The sequence below is a fragment of the Prionailurus viverrinus genome, chromosome D3 (assembly GCF_022837055.1).
Source record: "Prionailurus viverrinus isolate Anna chromosome D3, UM_Priviv_1.0, whole genome shotgun sequence".
NCBI lineage: Eukaryota > Metazoa > Chordata > Mammalia > Carnivora > Felidae > Prionailurus > Prionailurus viverrinus.
In genome coordinates, this window is record NC_062572.1 from 91,120,231 (window position 1) to 91,137,926 (window position 17,696).

Below are 17,696 nucleotides of genomic sequence, written 5' to 3' on the forward strand. Positions count from 1 at the left end.
CCGCAATTCTATTCTCAGCTCAGAACAGCCGCTTGGTACACATGCACCGAAACGGTCTCCGACGGCCCCGCCCCGAGAGCCCGCCCTGGGGAAGCGGCCACGTGCCGCGACTCACCTGTCCAGGGACACAGACCGCTCAGCCGTGGACTCGGCTCGGAGCCTTCCCCGCCCGGCGCACTGCCGCAGGCTAGCACGTGCGAGAGAGAGCATGGAAAAGTCAAATTCTAATGAGAGGTAAACAGTGCAGTGCTCTCTACAAAACTGTAAGGGATTCATAAACTTTGTACACAAACTCACTGTACAACTACACGGATGGAGAGAGGGCGGTGAAACATTCAGTGTCCTGGGTGAACCTGGAAACCGGACTTACTCCGATGTGTTTTAAACATAAGACTCAATACTTGCTCTTGTAGGCTGCCAGCCTATCAAAGAGGGGCTGTAAGACTTATTGAATGTAATAAAAGGATAAAAATAAAACGCATCAACAGGCCAGTTTCAACCATACAATAGCACCAACAGGTTAAGAAATACTTTAGGTCTGTGAACCACAAGTACCCAGACATCTACAACTTGGCTGGTCTTGGAGGGACAATGACTGGCCGCAACCCTCGCTCTGGCGACCACGGCCGCAGAAACACCAAATACTCATGCACATAATTTTTTCCACATTTTAAATATCCCACATCCAGTGAAATATATTTTAACTGGCCATCTTTCTGTCTTAGTGGTATGAAAAATAGTAAATAATATAATCAATAGCTTTTAAGACTCAATGAAATAAGGTAGATTTCACATAGTTCTTTTCAGAAGTTACTAATGTAAATTTTTATTAAAGTCAGCCCTCCAGGGGCGCCTGGGTGGCTCAGCCGGTTGAGCGTCCGACTTCGGCTCAGGTCATGATCTCGCGGTTTGTGGGTTCGAGCCCCACGTCGGGCTCTGTGCTGACAGCTCAGAGCCTGGAGCCTGTTTTGGATTCTGTAACCCCCTCTCTCTCTCCCCCTCCCCAAATAGCACTCTGTCTCTGTACCTCAAAAAATAAAATTTAAAGAAAAATTTAAAAAAATCAGCCCTCAAAATGAGCACTACTCAACAGCAGCCTGGTAGGGATCTGAAACACCCAGAAAGGTATGGAGCCCACAGTCTTCAGCTTCCAGGCAGCAGCCCACAGACAGAGCTACTGGTGGATCTGCTATTTCTCTTGGAAAGGTCTGGAAGCTGCTTCTTTACCACACACACACACACACACACACACACACACACACACACACACACACACACAATTATTGGCCTATCTCCCACCCAGCATGTGACTCAAGTCTAGAGTGTACGTTCCATATGCTCAGTTCACTAATGTCATTGCTCTCAGTACATACTTTGTTCACCAAGAGTGTAACACCCCCATTTTTCTACCAACTGGTTCCCTGGATACATGTGGATTAAAGATCAAAAAGGATATGGGCAATAACTGGGGGCAAAATGTGGGTCACCAGAACTTGGAAGGGAAGCCAATAATCTCTCTGGAAGTGGAAGAATGAAAGCCCCATGGAAGGACCCGAACAAAGGAGGGTTCTAGACCACAAGCACAGCCTGCTCCAGGAGGCACAGGGGGCGGATTGCCCACAGCTCACCCGCTCGGATGGAACCACCGTGGAGCTGGCGCGCCAACACCTGCACATCAAACTGCCCGATGGCTCCCCGTACGTTTCTGAGCAGCCAAAGAATCCATCTGTCTTCCCTTTATAGGTTTTTCTCCTCAGAAACAGCATAACGGCTGGCACATGATAAGCCCTCAGCAAACATGAGCTAGCATCCGCATGCCTGCACCTCAACCTAGGAGAGGTGGATGCTGTGAACCTTTTCAGATCCCGGACGGTGACAAATTCCCCGAGGTGAAAAAATGCTGGCTACCCAGCCTCCCCACTCCAGCCTCACCACTCCAGCTTCAGCAAAGCACATTCAATGTGCCTTCTGTCTTATCTGACTTCTAGCCCGTGAGTTCTTGGGAGCGCAACAAGTTAGGCAGACCGGTGGTATCCACTCTGTGCTCTGCACAAGAGGGAGAGAGAGGGGCAGAAGAGGTCCTAGTTTGGAAAACTCTGCAACACCCTCCCCCTTTAATCAAGAGAATTCTGCCTGTGCAATACATTTTGGTACTTCTGTTGAAAGTACTATTTAAGCAAAGATCTCCACGACGGAAAAGCTTCACCTCCACTGACCCAGCTCTCACATAGTAATAAGAGGTGAAACACGATCTCCTAATTGTATTAGTTTCCTAGGGCTGTCTTAACAAACTACCTCCAAATAGGTGTCTTAAAACAACAGACTTGTTGTCTTAAAGTCCTAGAGGCCGAGAGTCCAAAATCAAGGTGTTGGGAGGGCCATGCTCCATCCAAAGTCTCTAGGGAAGAACACTTCCTTGCGTCTTCCAGTTTCTGGTGGCTGCTGACAATCCTCAGTGTCCCTTAGCTTGTGGCAACTAAGATGCCTAACTCTAACCTTTCTTCCGTCTTTACCCAGCCACCTCCCCGGTGTGTGTGTATCTCATAAGGACGTCAGTCACATTTGACTTAGGATTCACCCTAACCTACTATGTCCTCATCTAATTACATCTGTAAAGACCCTATTTCCAAATAAAATCAGATCCTGAGTTCTGGGCGGACATGAATTTGGAGGGCACCACTCAACATAATACACAATTTTTAAACATACACATTTCAAAGTGATTTAAAAGCACTCCTTATTTTAAGTGGTTAACTTCTTATGATTCTATAGCAACCTGTATTACATACTCAAAGATCGAATATCGTTAGTGGACGGAAGTTTCTAACACAACAGCTTTAAGTAAAAGGAATTTCTATTACCCCGCCATCAAATAGTACTATCTGCCTGGATTTACCAGCCGGTGACCCTCAGACCTCTGCCAGTATGAAAAGTCACACCAAGAAGTCTGAAGGCCTATTTACACACACTGTGTGAAGACTGAGAAATGCTTCTTTACCTTCAATGAATACTGCTGGGGCCACTCACATACAAATTTGTTTAAAAGCATTAGTAAATTGATAACAGCTTTTTGCCATACATATGTCTTCAATCAAAAAATGTCAAAAAAATAAAATAAAATCTATTACCCTAGGTCCTTTCCAAGGGAATTGAAGAAAAGTAAATTAATATGCTGTATCGATCCATTTCAATCTAGCAAATTGGCAAGGACCAAATAAATGAGAACATCTCATTCACTGCTGGAAGCATAAATTGGCACAAACAGTATGAAAAGCCAAATCTGGTAGTGTTCATTAAGATCTTTAAAAGGCACATGTATTTTTTTAAGCCAGGAATTTCACTTGTACGAATACATCCCAAAGCAAGTAAATGAGCCCAAAAATGCTACTCAACAAAGCCCATCTCAGAGTTGTCTGCACTGAAATACTTGCAGAAACAGTACAGAGATTGGTTAAATAGCATGGCCTCCATACAGTTAACAATGTCCAGACAATTAAAATGGACAGTTTCAACACAGGTGAAAGTGTCTGAGATAGAAATAGGCTCACAGTGCCTTCCAGACGTCTGCACGGCCTGTCCCCTCAGCCCCTTCCAGTATTCACACACACGTCACCATTTCCCTGAGAACTCCTTTGGCCGTGCTGTCTAAAATCCCAATCCAGGAGTGCCTGGGTGGCTCGGTTGGTTGAGTGTCTGGACTCTTGATTTCGGCTCAGGTCAGGATCCCAAGGTCATGGGATCGAGCCCCACATCCTGGAGCCTGTGAGTCTGCTTGAGATATTCTCGGTCTCCCTCTGCCCCTCTCTGCCCGTGTCTCTCCCCCACTGTGTCTCTCCCTCTCAAAAAAATAAAAACTCCAATCCATACTACACGCACAGGTACACTTCAGGCCCCCTCCTGATTTTTTTCCCTTGGCACATAACACCACCCAGCACTACGCATTTTACTCATCCACTCTGCTCATTATCACTGGAATTGTAAGCTCCATATTGGCAGGTCTTTTGTATAAGTTTTGTTCACTACCGATGCTTCAGCTCCCACAACATGCCTGGCATACAGAAGCTATCTACCTGCTAAATTAACAACATATCAATTTTAAAAAATCAGGTTATATCAAGATACACTACATAATCATATTTTTCATATTTCTCTCTTAAAAGTAAACACACACAAAGAAAAAAGGTCTGGAAGGAAAGACAAAATGGCATTAACCAGTAATAAGTATGACTCAAGGATTACAAGGTTTTGAGGTGGTGGCTGATTTTTTTCTTAAGTTTATTTATTCTGAGAGAAAGAGAGATCATGAGTGGGGCGGGGGGCCGACAGAGGAGAGAGAGAATCCCAAGCAGGCTCCTGGCTGTCAATGCAGAGCTGGATGTGGAGCTCAACGAAGGTCTCGATCCCATGACCCTAGGATCATGACCTGATCCAACATCAGTCAGAAGCTTAACAGACTGAGCCACCCAGGTGCCTCTGGTGGTGGTTGTTTTTAAATGGGGGCTAGAGAATTGAAGGACTAGAACTCTGTGTATCAATATTTCTTAATGTATTGAATATGCAATAAATTATGGGATTTTTGTTTTTTTAATTTCAAAACTGAGAATCCCATAAGAAGGAGGTTTGGAATCACAGCACAACCTTTTAGGCAGAAGCAGTGGTTCTCACAGGCATTCATACCATTCTGGAGTACCGGCTGCCCTGAAATCTGGGGGGCACAGCCTACAGAAAGCTCACAAATGCTTTGAAGTCTCTTACTTGATCTCAAAAATTAATGCAAATGTTGCATTCCATTGGATAACTTATCTGTTGTCATCTAATTATACAAATGCATTATAGCACTTACCAGTTACATTACTTAACATTTTCCCCCAAAGCCACTGCATTCATTTGACATGTCAGAAGGATGCCCCATGCATCCCCTGCCCACTGGCACCTGTCTGAGAAGTACAGTCTGTCTGTTGCTGTTTTGCTTTTCCATAGTTAAAAGAGATCTCAAGAGTCAAGAGTCCCTATTTCACAAATCAGAAGACTATGGTTCTAACCAGGCAATCACAGTGACTCATTTAAGGTCCCAAGCTGGAGGCCCTCATCCCCTGGCTGTCCTTCCAGAGCTCATCCTGCCATGTTGCATTCTACATCTTATCAGTATGGCTTTTGGCATTACTGAAAGTGCATCTCCATTTCTCCATAAAATAAACCAACTGCACATTTTTAAGGCTCGCGCAATTAACAAATCTGTAAGTTCCATGCATGTCCTCAGGTAGACCTATAGGTCTACAAAATTGAGTGCACACTGAGCTGATACAATTAGTAAGATGACATTTAGTTTAAAAAGTTTTCAAGTAATACATTTGAAAATTTTACCCTCTAAAAAAAAAAGGAAGAAAATTAACCTCTGAGCCTCACTGTGATATTTGATAAACCAAAACAAATTAGATCAAATAGAAATTAAGCCAACCTGATATGCTTTCTGCTACATTTCTTACAGTCTATGACATTTACAAATGTTCACATTTTGTGTTAAAAAGGGAACCACTGAGGGGCACCTGGGTGGCTCAGTCAATTAAGTGTCGGACTCTTGATTTCGGCTCAGGTCATGATCTTGTGGTTCATTAGATCAAGCCCTGCATCAGGCTCCACACTGACAGCACAGAGCCTGCTTGGGCTTCTCTCTTTCCCTCTCTGCCCCTCCCTGCCCCCAAAATAAATAAAAACATTTAAAAAAAACTCTTTAAAAGGGAACCACGGATTTCTTATAAAATCTAACTTTTCTGCATTGATACAATAAAAATAACCACCTACTTAGACCATCCACAATCATTCTGATTTTTTCTTTTCCATAAAGAATGTGTACCTCACCAAATCACAGGCTGACATGCAGGCTCCCATGCCAGGCACTCTAATTACATCATTTCACCAGGAAGTTCATTCAACTTACAAAGAAACAGAAGATTCATCACATAAAAATCATTCGGCTGCCCACCAGCAGAGCTCTATATATAAAGACTAATTTTTGTAATAGTGGCAAATTGATTTAAAGTTCAAGCTTCCTACTTAAACGTCAGTTTTCCTCTCCTGCATAACAGAAGTTTTGAAGGCACTGTCACCACTTTAATTGTCACCAGGCTTGGGGTACGCCTAGCATCGCAGCTATTCTCAAGAACCAACCATCACCATAATACTAAGATTCAGAGCACCACTTCAGAAACCAGGGTGAGTGGGTAATGGACCCTAGGAGGAAAATGGGACATAGTCTCGGAGATTTAGGGAAACAAAAAAGTAACTTAACTTGTTGAAGTGTGAAGGAAAAGAATCATTTTTTATGCTTAAACATAGACATTTGGTTTATTAGAAGCACAATATGGATGAATTTTTATATTTTACAAATCATGAAGACTTGCAAGCAAAGAGAATTCTCAAGAATGCAAATTGTTCTTTGTATTGTCCCTCCGCCTGGCAAACTAACTGGGATGATGGGCACAAAGCTGGGAAGGAACCACTCACCATAAAATACAAAGGATCTAATAAGGTACCATGAGAGCATGTTGGTACCTCTGACATACTGGAGCATTCACTGTGAAGTGAAGCATTGCCCTTGGAATTAAGCTAAAGCTCCCCATGCAAGGTAGCTCCACCCCCTGCTTCCTGCCCCCTCTCCTGCCATCTGTCGTGGTGGAAGAAGACCACCCTTCAGATCCAGGGTACCCAAGAGGCATGGAGGAGAGACAGGTCCCCAGACACTGGAACAAGAATAGCACAAGCCCAGCACTTAGGGAAAACGGGATTAGGAGCTGAGCACCAAGGGGTGGCTATCTATAGGCATCTCTTCAGGGTTGGCTTAGAAACGCAGATTTGGCCTTGAAGTCTGCAGTGCACAAACTTCTGCCCCAGGAAAAGATGCGTCTGGACCAACCCGCCCGCCAGAACTATCTGCTTAGGGGTTGTGCCCTCCACTCACGAATTGGGGACGGGACAGAAAATGGGGAGCGTTTTGCTCAGTAGACTCTACCTCTCTAACTTACAAACTCCTAAAAAGGACTCTAGGTGATTTCCGGCCACGGAAGATGCGAGCGACTTTGGGGGAGCGTTCTGGAAGGCTGCAGTCTAGGCGGCCCGCAGGTGCAGAGGGAACGCTGCCCTCTCGGCGGCTTGCAGGTGCGGACCAGCGAAGTGCACCTGCCCTCCCAGGCGGAACGCATCCGCGCCAAGCGCCGCTCAAGGGTTCCCTGTTCCTCACACTGCCTAGAATTCAGTGAAGGAGGAATAACGTCTCCGGGGGAAACTGGTCTACTTGTATCAGGACTTAGGGTAACCCCACGTTTCCAAGTTGAAGAGATTTCCTCCCGCGGTTTTTCAGACCTTTCCCGCACTAAAAAGAGCCGCGCGACGCGCCGCAGCCGAACGAATGAAAACAGGGGGATAGGGTGGCAGAGCAGTGACCCGACCCACGGCCCCGCGAGAGTCACCTGAACCCGGCGGGCCCGGGGGCCGCGCCCACGCCGCCAGGCGGCAAACGCAGCGCCTGGAGGCCGCGCCAGTGCTGTTGCAGTAGCCGGCCGCGTCCCGTCGCCATGGAGACTCCACAGACACGCCAGAGGCGGAGTGGCAGCTGGAGGGAGGAACGCACCGCCCCGCGCCACGCCCACTCGACGCCGGCACGCTCTCCGCCGCGCGTGCGCAGGGACGGTTGGCGGTACGGCCTTTACGCCGGCTCCCGGAGCCGTTCTAGAAATTTCTGGGGCCCTGCTTCTTCCCACACCCGATGGCCTGATGGTGAGGACGCTGCGCGGCAAGCGGCCTTTGAGTTTCGGGCACTGGCGTTGGGCACTGCGGCGGCCGGGTCCCTCCCCACCTGCTGGGTCTGGGGAAATTTGTGCTTCCTGTCTGGTTTCCTTGGTTAGAAACTCAAACGCAAAGGCTAAGGAACGGCAAGGCCACGGTCAGACTGGGAATTTACCAGTTTACACGGTTCTCTCTAGAGAGTTGCAAGAACACCCAGTTTGTAATCGCTAATTTCTTTCTTGGCACTTGTACGAACCGCCCCGCCCACCCCTACCGTCCCAAATACGAGCAGCGCATGCGCAGGGAACTCTGGGAGGAGGCGAAAAGGCCGGCACTGGCTCTGGCCGCCTTGCACTGTGGGAGTTGTAGTCCTGGCGCCTTTCCCTCTTGCGGTAACTCGGTGAGGAGTGAGGTCTTCGGACTACTATTCCCAGGACTCCCCGAAGTTTCCCAGCTTACTTTGCAAAGGCATGGCGGGTAGAGTGTGACTGTCAGTATGGAAGGTAATTAAAGTGTTTTAATTGCAGCAAAAAGAGCACCGACGAGAAGAGGAGGTGGACGCAAATTCTTTTGGGAGCTAACGTTTTTGCCGAACACGCCATGCAGAATTAGCGGTGTGAATGTGTAGACCTGAGTACACTCCGGCGGGGTGTGTATTGTGCGGTGAAACTTTGCTGTTCGTAGTTGTCACCTTTCCAAAGCGGAGCGGTTTTCTGTGAACATGATTTGTACCTTTTTACGAGCTGTACAGTGTGCGGAGAAGCTGCGCAGGTCCTCCGGGAAGCGGCTGTTTCTGCCACACTTAGTGCTTAACAAAGCTTGCTTGAAGACTGCGCCCACTTTGAGCTGGGGTCTGCGAGAGCCAAAGAAAACGGTGCGCCCTAAATGTGCCCCTGCCGTCACCCAGAAAACCATCTGGACGCAGGGGCAGAGCCCCCCGAGAGCAAAAGAGGACAGCAGCAAGCAGGTGTCTGTGCACAGAGAGACCGGGGAGACCATCGTCTCAACGTCACAGAAAGGTAACGGCAATGGTCGGTCTTTGAACTAACGAGCCGAGAGCCAGCAGTGTCTTTTTGCACGAATTCGGTGCCAAAGCTAGAAGAACAGTTCGCACGAATTAAAGGCTAGAGCCTTCAACACAGTTGAGAATTTGAGAATATAGGTCTACAATTTTCTTCACAGACTTGAACTCAGATTTGCAAGTTGATTTTGACATAACTTTGTTGAATTATGGCTAAAAGTTTTCAGCTTTTATTAGTTTCAGTGTGGAGCTGTAAAACTTAACCATTGTTGGGTGTAAGTAAGTAGATTTCACAGATGTCGTTTCATCTCACTTGAGTGTCCTATTCGCTCCTTCAGACAAACATTAGCTCTTCATGTATGAGGCACACTTCCTCAATTTCCACGACTGAAAGTTAAAACCGAAGTTTCCTCATCTTAATTGTGTGATAGCCAGGTCCGTGCTCTTTAGAAAAGCCATTCACAAGTATTTCCTGAGCTTCCGTTTTCCATGCTTAACACTTGAGTGGATGCTCACGGGTGTGCCAGGAACTCCTATACACAAATAGGTTAGCACTTAATGAGGAAGAGAATGGATAAAAACAGTGAAAACAGTAATTGTGCCACGAAGAGAGTACCTGAGAGTATATGATACAGAGTAATTGGGTAGAATAAATAAAGGAGCTACTACCGAGTCATAATCCATAGGGCTTAGCTCACGTAGGTCAACTCAACACTGCTCTCGAATGCCTGCTGTGCCCAGACACTGAGTTAGACTCTTTCTGCTACAGAGTTAAACATGTTCAAAACATCATTTACCAGCAGGTGACATGGGAAGTAATAGGACGTATTTAATAGGAAAGGCGAAATGTAATTCTGTCAGGGAAAGTCAGAGAAGTTTTCACAGATGAGGTAATGAATTTAATTTTTATTTCTTCATTTTACAAGTAATTTGTAGAAAAAATAAGTAGGAAGCAAAGAGGAAGTAGGAAGGCCGATCGATCGATGTCCTTCAGACGCATGCATGATCATACCATGCAAACATGACTACTGTTAATATTTATGTCATTTCGATGCGTATACTTTTTAACAACATTAACAGAAAAACTTAACTGGATCCTCCCCGTTGTTTTGCAGTCTGCTGAATATGTAAAACAGGTAATCATTCCTTCATAATAGCCTGAACAGGGTTGTGAGGGGTGATTAAAAGTTGAGCATGAAGGAACAGCCCGCATGCAGAGGACAAAGGCATAGACCTGTTCCAACAGCATGTGTCAGGTCGTCTGGCTCCAGCCACAGTACTGCTTACACTGCAGTTGGGTCCTGCTGCAGAGTCCGGTCCTGATCTGGACCCCATTCAAAGGTGACAGTCTTCCTGATGACTCAGTGAATGAGTGGGAGCAGCGTTCCCAAACGCGGAATGTGCTGCATCTAGAGTCCAAAGGGACCTGTCACACGTTGTGGTAGGACATACGGGATGCAGTGGTTTATTTGGGATAGGGGGTCTCAACATACCCCATAGAGTGAACCCCTAAGACACTTGTTTGTGTGGTTGGTGAGCCCTGGATCTATTTTTGAGGCTAATCCCCCCCCCACACACACACATAGTACACGTGTTTTCAAGCTTCGCAACACACGTCCCCCATTACTTTTGTCTCTAATATAATGGCATAGGTAGAATGGATAAATGTGATGTTTTGCAGAATGTCCAAACAGCATTGTCCAAATAAAACTTTATGCAGTGATGGAAATATTCCAGATGTATGCTGTCTCAGTATGGTGGCCACCAGCCACACGTGGCTGTTCAACACTTAAAATGTTGTTAGTGTGATTGAAGAACTGAATGTTTATTTAATTTTAAGTTAACTTGATTTTAAAATTAAACTCAAATAGCCATGTGTGGTGTGTGGTTACTGTACAGGACAGCCAAAATCCAGAAGGTCCAGGTCCCTTAAAACTACACTGTAACAGAGTAAGAGACCTAACAAATCCTAGGCAAGACCGTACATATACATGTTATTACCTGTTTCGTGTTATTGCAGACTGCTACCGCTGCTTCCTCTCAGGAGAGTTAGAAACGAAGGCCTTCTCCAGATCAGTGGCCAAAGCCATGAGTCTGTTAACGTGCTCCTGTAAGGTTACCATATCTGGCATTGCATCTGTATTGGGACGACTACGTGGTTGAATTTCTAGTGGGTCACTGTCCTACTCCAGGTTCTGCCTGATTTTTATAAGGGGCAGACTGGTAAGTTACATGGGAATACGTTGGTGACCACCACCTTTGTATCTTTGGGTCTTCTTAAGGTAGCACTATGGCTGACGCTCCCCCATGGATGTAATACTGTTCTGGATTTACTGTCTCCGTCTGGGGAGGGGTAGGGGGAGTGCAGTTTCAGAGGCTCCCATTCAGCTTTTCCCATTATGGTAGCTTTAAACCCACCCCCAGAGGAACCAAAGTAGGAATTGTTGTTGTCAGTTACGAGTATATCCATTCAGTTTACACACTGGAAGTAAATAAATGATAACCAAATCTGTGGACCCAGCTGTGAGCCTATTACAAGTCACACTCCATATTACATGGCCACTATGTAAACCTAAAAGAGGCGCCATGTGACTTTGGGTCCAGGGGTGTCATTGTCATCTCAGACTCTGTCCAAGAGACCCTGAAATGTTTGGGTGTTCCCCTCCTTCCAGTGTATGCTTACCAAGTTGACGACTATAGGGCTCTTTGGTGAAGGCCCAGGGAATCCTATGTATGTGGTCAGGTCCCTCCTAGTGGGAGTCTGGGTAAGTTTCAGGTGCTCAGGTCCAGAAACTGAGCCAGTCCTCATGACTTTGCGTTGGGGCATCTGCCTTCAGCTTCCTGGTCACCCATAATTAATTCCTTAGGATTGTGCAGATTGATTGATGTCCTTGTCAGCTGCCCGTCAGTCTTGCCCTTGGGAACACCACGTTGCAGTGGCATCACCAGGCCGGACACCCCTGGCTGCCACCCCACCCTTGCCATTCATTGTGGTGGTGGCACCCACCTGGCTTCTGATGGTTCAAGTGTCACGGCCGACCACCAGGATACCCTGTTCTGTGTCCCCGGGTCCTCTGACAGGACAGTCGGCTGGTGGGTTTCAGCCTTTACTATACCCATCCTAGCATGCCCGTTCTCTGAGCCTTTTCATCCTTTCCTCCGCAATTTGCCATTTCACCTCACTTAATGTGGACCATCCTCTCTCCATGTTTCCAAGAGCATAGAACCTAACTGCATCAGCTTCCAGGGTGCTTGCCAAACTTCAGTTGGTGACCACAGGAGAGTGTTCCCGTGTTGATCAACTCTCACTAGTCTGTTCTGTGTCCCTTCATACTGGCCTCAGGACCCCGTCACCTGTGTGCTCTCTTAGCACCTGCCGGTGGGGCCTCCAGCTCCCTCTGGTCGTGGTCCTTTCCTCCTTCCTCCCAGTTATGCTGTAACCTGGCCAGAGCACATGTCTTGCTAAATGGAAGCCCCCACCTACTCTTAAAGGAGGAGAAAGAGCTGATGCTTCAAGGCCAAAGGGTTCAGAAGATGCTGAGGACTCAAGATTTTTAAGTGCATCAGCCTAGATGTCCCCACACCAAGCCTCAGCTCCTCTTTCCTCCCACATCAGGACCCAGGACTCAGCATGAAGACCTGTTGGGGTTGAGAGTCCAACCTCTCTGCTGCCCTTTATGCCCTGGGCCTCGCAGCTTCTCTGCCCTCTGGGTACAACAGAGGGGCATCGTTTTGCTCCCCAGGAGGCCTCTGCCTTTTTGGCACTTCATCTTCATTGGTAATTGTTCTCATCTTCTCTTTTCATCCAGTGCATTGGTGGTCCCCCGACCACAGCCATCCAGTCCAAGTTCATAAGATTGCTTGTTCCCAAAATGTGGCACCAATCCGCATTCTCTTCTACCAGTACCACATCCCAGGTCACCGTTGGGGACAGCTGCAAGCGCACCAGCAGCGCATGCGGTCCTGTCGGCTGTGCTCTGCCACCAGGGACGGGGGCCTCGATGCGGCCAGCGGCCACTGGTCCAGCTCCGAAGTCCCAGTTCAGAGCTACTTTCTGGGACCGCTCCTGGTAGCAGGTGCTGTAGGTGGGATTTGCATACAGGAGGCTTGTTGGGAGTGCTCTGAGAACACATCTGTGAAGGTATGGGAAGCAGGATGACCCAGAGGGACAAGCTGGGTCACATATTTGCCTATTCCCCGGGGAGCCCTGGGACTGGACTGGCACATCACAGTCCTTCCCTCCTCAGGCGTGGGGGCTGCACCTTTTACTTCAGCACCAGCCAAGCATCGGGTGTGAGAACGGCCCTGACCCTGGTGAGAGGGCGCCCTCCAGATGAAGGAATTGCCTAGTGGGGAGCTCGGCCGAGGGAATCAGGAGGCTCAGTCCTGAGGGGAGGATCAGGGTGGCCCACCACAGCACCCACTACAGGAGGGGTAGAGAATCGCAGGAAGGTGGGCAAGGAGCAGCTTGTGTTGAAGACAACTGTGAAATGATGCTGAAACAGACTTGGAAAATGTGTAGACTGTGGATGATAGCTTTGCACACGGTAGATCCACAACAGATGTTTGTGGCTGCATAAATAGAGAAGATGGGCTTCCAGGTGCCCTGAGCAAGACTGGTGTGAGTGTTGGGTGGGCAGTCAGGATTCAGGCGTTGGGGCCAGAGGCCTGATCTGGGAACAGGGACTAATACGACAACTTACAGTATAGCCATTAGTATGTCCTCAACTTGGGGCTGGCACACACCTGGCAGTTAATATTTGTTAAGTATCTTTTGTGACCTTAATAAAATGAGAAGTTCTCACTGTTGGCCTCTCTACACCCAAGGACATGGACTGTGGGCTGACAGCGATTGTGGGGATCAAGCCATGACTTAGGTTTGGGCCGATGGAGTCTTTTTATTTTTTGAATCCCCTCTTTGTGGTTAGGAACCTGTACTGGAGGAGTTGAGGATTACTCTTTGCTAGAGTGCTTTTAAATAAGTTTCATTTTGTGGAAGTAATAGAAGCTCAGTGTACAGAAGGGGAACTTGGAGAAAACAATAGCAACAACCACTGTTACCATTTTGTTTTTCTGAAAAGTCTGTAAATTTATATTCCAGAAATCTGTGTTGTTACTGCGGCCAATAAATTAACCTATAGATAGAACATCGGGCCGTGAGTCACGTTTTCAGCACCAGTGAAGAAGGTGCATTTGTGACTGTAATGGTAAAACAGCTCAAACGTGTAGATCCTTCCATCAGCGCATGCAAATACGTGCACGTGTGTGCCGCGTCCCATGGTGACACCTTGGATTCGTTTCGCTCTCAGAGCTTCCGTTTAGTCCACACACTCATCTTTATCAGCGTTGAAAACACAAAGTGCAGTATCTGTGCAGATTCCCCATTTTCTAAGTCATTTGATTCACAAATCTGTGTGGCCGGGCGAGTTCCTGTTGCAAATCCCGTTCTGTGTTTATCGTGCGCTGCGCGGCCAGGGGAGGAGGTGGCCCGCCCAAGACCAAATTTGAGCCCTTGGACCGCGGCCGACAAAGCGGACACTTGCCTTGGTCTGCGAACAGCACAACGTGTCCAGAGTTGCCTAACCTGTTCCAGCCGAGGGCCTGGATCCCTTGGGAAAGTGTTTTCATCCCGGAAAGTAAGGAGGTATTAAATTTTATAATGCGACAAATGCAATAAAAGTACGGATTCCTGGGCCCAGAATTCTGCCGAGGTTCTTTTGAAAACTTTGCTCAGGTGGTTCGGCTTCCCAGAACCAGGATCCTGCGCCCCAGAACACAGGCAGGGGTCCCGCGTGTGGGCTCACCACCCCCCCCACCCCACCGAAAGCGCTGGAGCAGGAGCTCGCAGGGCGCATGCGTAACTGGGCGGTGCTTTCTCGTTACAGTGAAGGAAGCTGGGAGAGATTTTACCTACCTGGTGGTGGTTCTTCTTGGAATCGGCATCACAGGTCAGACACGGCAAGTAGAACACCCCCAAAACCGTTATGACTCCTCCTTTGTCTTCTCTTGCTTTGCCTGATCTCCTTTCTCTACAATTTTCAGGTGGCCTGTTTTACACGATTTTCAGAGAACTGTTTTCTTCGTCCAGTCCTAATAAGATCTATGGGAAAGCCTTAGAAAAATGCAGATCACATCCAGAGGTGAGTCCTCGGGATCGAGTTACACATGCTCTGAGGATGCTGAGAAAACGTCGGTGGGTGGAAGTGGGCGGAACCCACTTTGGTTCTGAGGCCAGTGGTGGTTGTGTGATAACAAAGGCATAACGGTTGGATGGTGATTGTTTTTAGCTCTCTGTTCCATACTTGACCTGCTTCAAGACCCCCGTCGCCCAAAGGCCTGTAGGGGGATTTCATCCTAATTATGCAAGAGAGGCACTTTTCTAGTTGCCGTAGACATGAAGTGCTTAGACCTTTAAACTCATGTGACGTTTCTAGTCTTTTAAAAACCCTGATTCACGACCTCCTGATCCTAAGAATTATTGACCCTTGGGCACATTAGACACCAGGCACTAGGCTCAGCGCGTCTTTCTTGGATCTCACAAAAACCATGTGTGTTAGATAGTATTCTGCTGTTTGCAGAAGGGGAGACCCACACTTCGGAGATCAGGTAGCCCCACTTGAGATCACTGAGTGGGAAGTGGGCCGGTCAGGACGGCCCAAGTTTATCTGACTCCAAAGCCTGTGCACTTAAGCACAGCCTGTAAAGCATTCCCGGAGGCGGCCAACATGTGGAAAAGTTGCCTCGATTCTGTTACGGGTCCTGTCCAGAAAGAGGGCTTTCTGTGGTGCTTTCCAGTCACAGATAGAAAGCCTGTGAAGTGCCCGATTTCCTACCCCCCTGGGTGGAAAGCTTCAGCATTGAAAAATACTGCTCACTGAAATCTTAGTCCTCGTCCTGGGAAGGAAGATGGCAGATGGCACCATAACCACCGGGGCCGTTTTGTGCACAGACCCGGGAGTGATGCCCGAGATAGACCACGCACTGCCCAGTGAGGGGACACATGTGAAGCCACCCTGACCGGTTTCCCTGGGGCCCCCACTCCGCTCGCTCCACTGGTTTTCCAGTCCTGTAAGGGAGAAGACCTTAGGCTAACGGTCTCTGGCATCTTCCTCTTAAATCTGTGGATTTCTTGTAGTTGGACTCTGGGCCTGTGAGAACGGTGGAGGAGGAGGCAGGGAGACCCAGCGCTGAGTAAGTGGAAAAGCAGCAGGGAGTACAGAAGGTTCCAGTTCTAGTTCTTTTTTTGGAAAGGCTCCAAAGTATTTGCACCTTAAATGCAGTAAAAACTACGTTTCCATGTGATTGTGAGTTTTCCCTTCGGAATCACTTTCATGCCTCTGGGTCTGGTTTGTTGTAAACAGATCGTTGTTGGGGTTTCCCCTGCTCTCCTCAAGTGAGGAGGCAGCTACCATTTCGTAAACACCAGAATCCTTTGGATTTTTCTCAGAACAGCTGTTCACGTAGGTCTTTGTCAAAAGCAAAGTGGTGAAGCGAACGTCCACGTAGCTGCCGAAACCTGTACTTGTTTTATTTCACTGTGTTTAGTGACTCAAGAAATGTTTTGTTCTTGTAGCTTTTAGTATTAGACCCCGTTAGATAAATTTCACTAAAAACGTCCGACCATTTGAACACTTCGTGGTGTTTGGATTTTCTGCGGGAAGAAAGAACAATGTGGCTTCGGCCTCCACTGCTCTGCAACTACAGGTCACACGGTGAAGTCCCGTTTCCCTCTCTTTGTGGGAGGGTTTTGCATAATTTCATTTTTTCCCGTGTTCTCGTTGGAGTTGTCATTTTGAAATGGTCGCAGGTTTAATGATTTTTTTTTTCTCAAAACTGACTTGATTTGTCAAAAACTGTTTCCCTGGGAAGCTTACAAGAAGGCGCCCTTACAGAGCTGGTGTGTCCCACAGGTGATCAGTGTCTTTGGTGAGCCGGTGAAGGGCTACGGGGAGGCGACCCGCCGAGGGCGAAGGCAGCACGTCAGGTACCGCGGGTCGCTGGTATGGGCAGAGCTCGGGTGAGTTCCAGATGCAGGCCATTCAGGCCGAGCTCTTTCATTTTCCCGGCAGTTTCATTGAGTACGTCAAGGATGGGCTGAAACACATGCGTGTGAAGTTCTACATCCAGGGCTCCGAGCCTGGGAAGCAAGGAACAGTGCATCTCGAAGTGAAAGAGGTGTGGGGACCACGGCGGGGACTGTGTGGGGACTCAGGGCTCGGATGCAGCGGGACGTAGGCGCTGGGGAGAGAAGTAACACCTGGAAATATGTTTGTTTTTCAGAACCCAGAAAGCGGCGAATATGAATTTCGATACATATTTGTTGAACTTGAGTCCTTCCCTGGAAGAACTATTGTCATCGAAGACAATCGATCCTGAGGGGATCGCGGGACTCAGGCACGCGCGGCTTCCGGGGGGGGGATGTGGAACCCCGCACACCCGCAGGCTGGTCTCCCCACTCTCCTCCCGAGTGTGCAGAGTAAGACAGGAAAGAACACATGGCTCATAAAAGTGAGTGTAAGGGTAGTAATTGCATTTAGACACACTGAAGTGGCGATTTTCCTGTAGACGGCAAAATCATGAAATGGAATGTATTTTACGTTCTCTCTGAATCGATCGTGGACAGTGTTTCTGCTCTAGTGAACATCTTTCACGATAAGAGATTTTTGTTATTAAACGCTTTATACCATGTAAATGAGGAAAACGAGTTCAGTATTTTATGCTTTTATGTTGCGTAACTATATAAAATCTGTGAAAAGTAACAAAAAGATGTCAGAAGTAGCTTCCTTCCATATACTTTGGAATCTTGAACACGTGAAAGCATTTGAGGACTGAAGGAAGTTCAGCTCACAGATGCACAAGGTACCCTCTCCAGGATTGCTGTGGAAAGGCTGCA

The 17,696-nt window shown here is 47.7% G+C and overlaps 2 protein-coding genes across 5 annotated transcripts in view; one reads left to right on the forward strand and one right to left on the reverse strand.

Moving 5' to 3' along the window:
- The window catches only part of FBXO15 (F-box protein 15), a 48,519-nt gene extending 40,545 nt beyond the window's left edge, over window positions 1-7,974 (reverse strand). For 2 of the 4 annotated variants that reach the window (XM_047828388.1, XM_047828387.1), the window contains exon 1: window positions 7,467-7,645. In XM_047828388.1, the coding sequence (XP_047684344.1) occupies window positions 7,467-7,573 (107 nt within the window). In that variant the 5' untranslated portion in view covers window positions 7,574-7,645. Of the gene's footprint in view, window positions 1-115; window positions 188-7,466; window positions 7,646-7,957 lie in introns of those variants that run through there. The other 2 variants (XM_047828389.1, XM_047828385.1) reach the window with 2 other exon arrangements.
- Window positions 7,660-17,495, forward strand: TIMM21 (translocase of inner mitochondrial membrane 21). The gene is made up of 7 exons (XM_047828390.1): window positions 7,660-7,773; window positions 8,310-8,801; window positions 14,689-14,751; window positions 14,846-14,943; window positions 16,714-16,787; window positions 16,873-16,978; window positions 17,084-17,495. Exons 2-7 carry the CDS (start codon window positions 8,504-8,506, stop codon window positions 17,177-17,179), a joined length of 735 nt encoding a protein of 244 aa, XP_047684346.1. The 5' UTR covers window positions 7,660-7,773; window positions 8,310-8,503; the 3' UTR covers window positions 17,180-17,495.
- The last annotated feature ends 201 nt before the right edge of the window (window positions 17,496-17,696 follow it).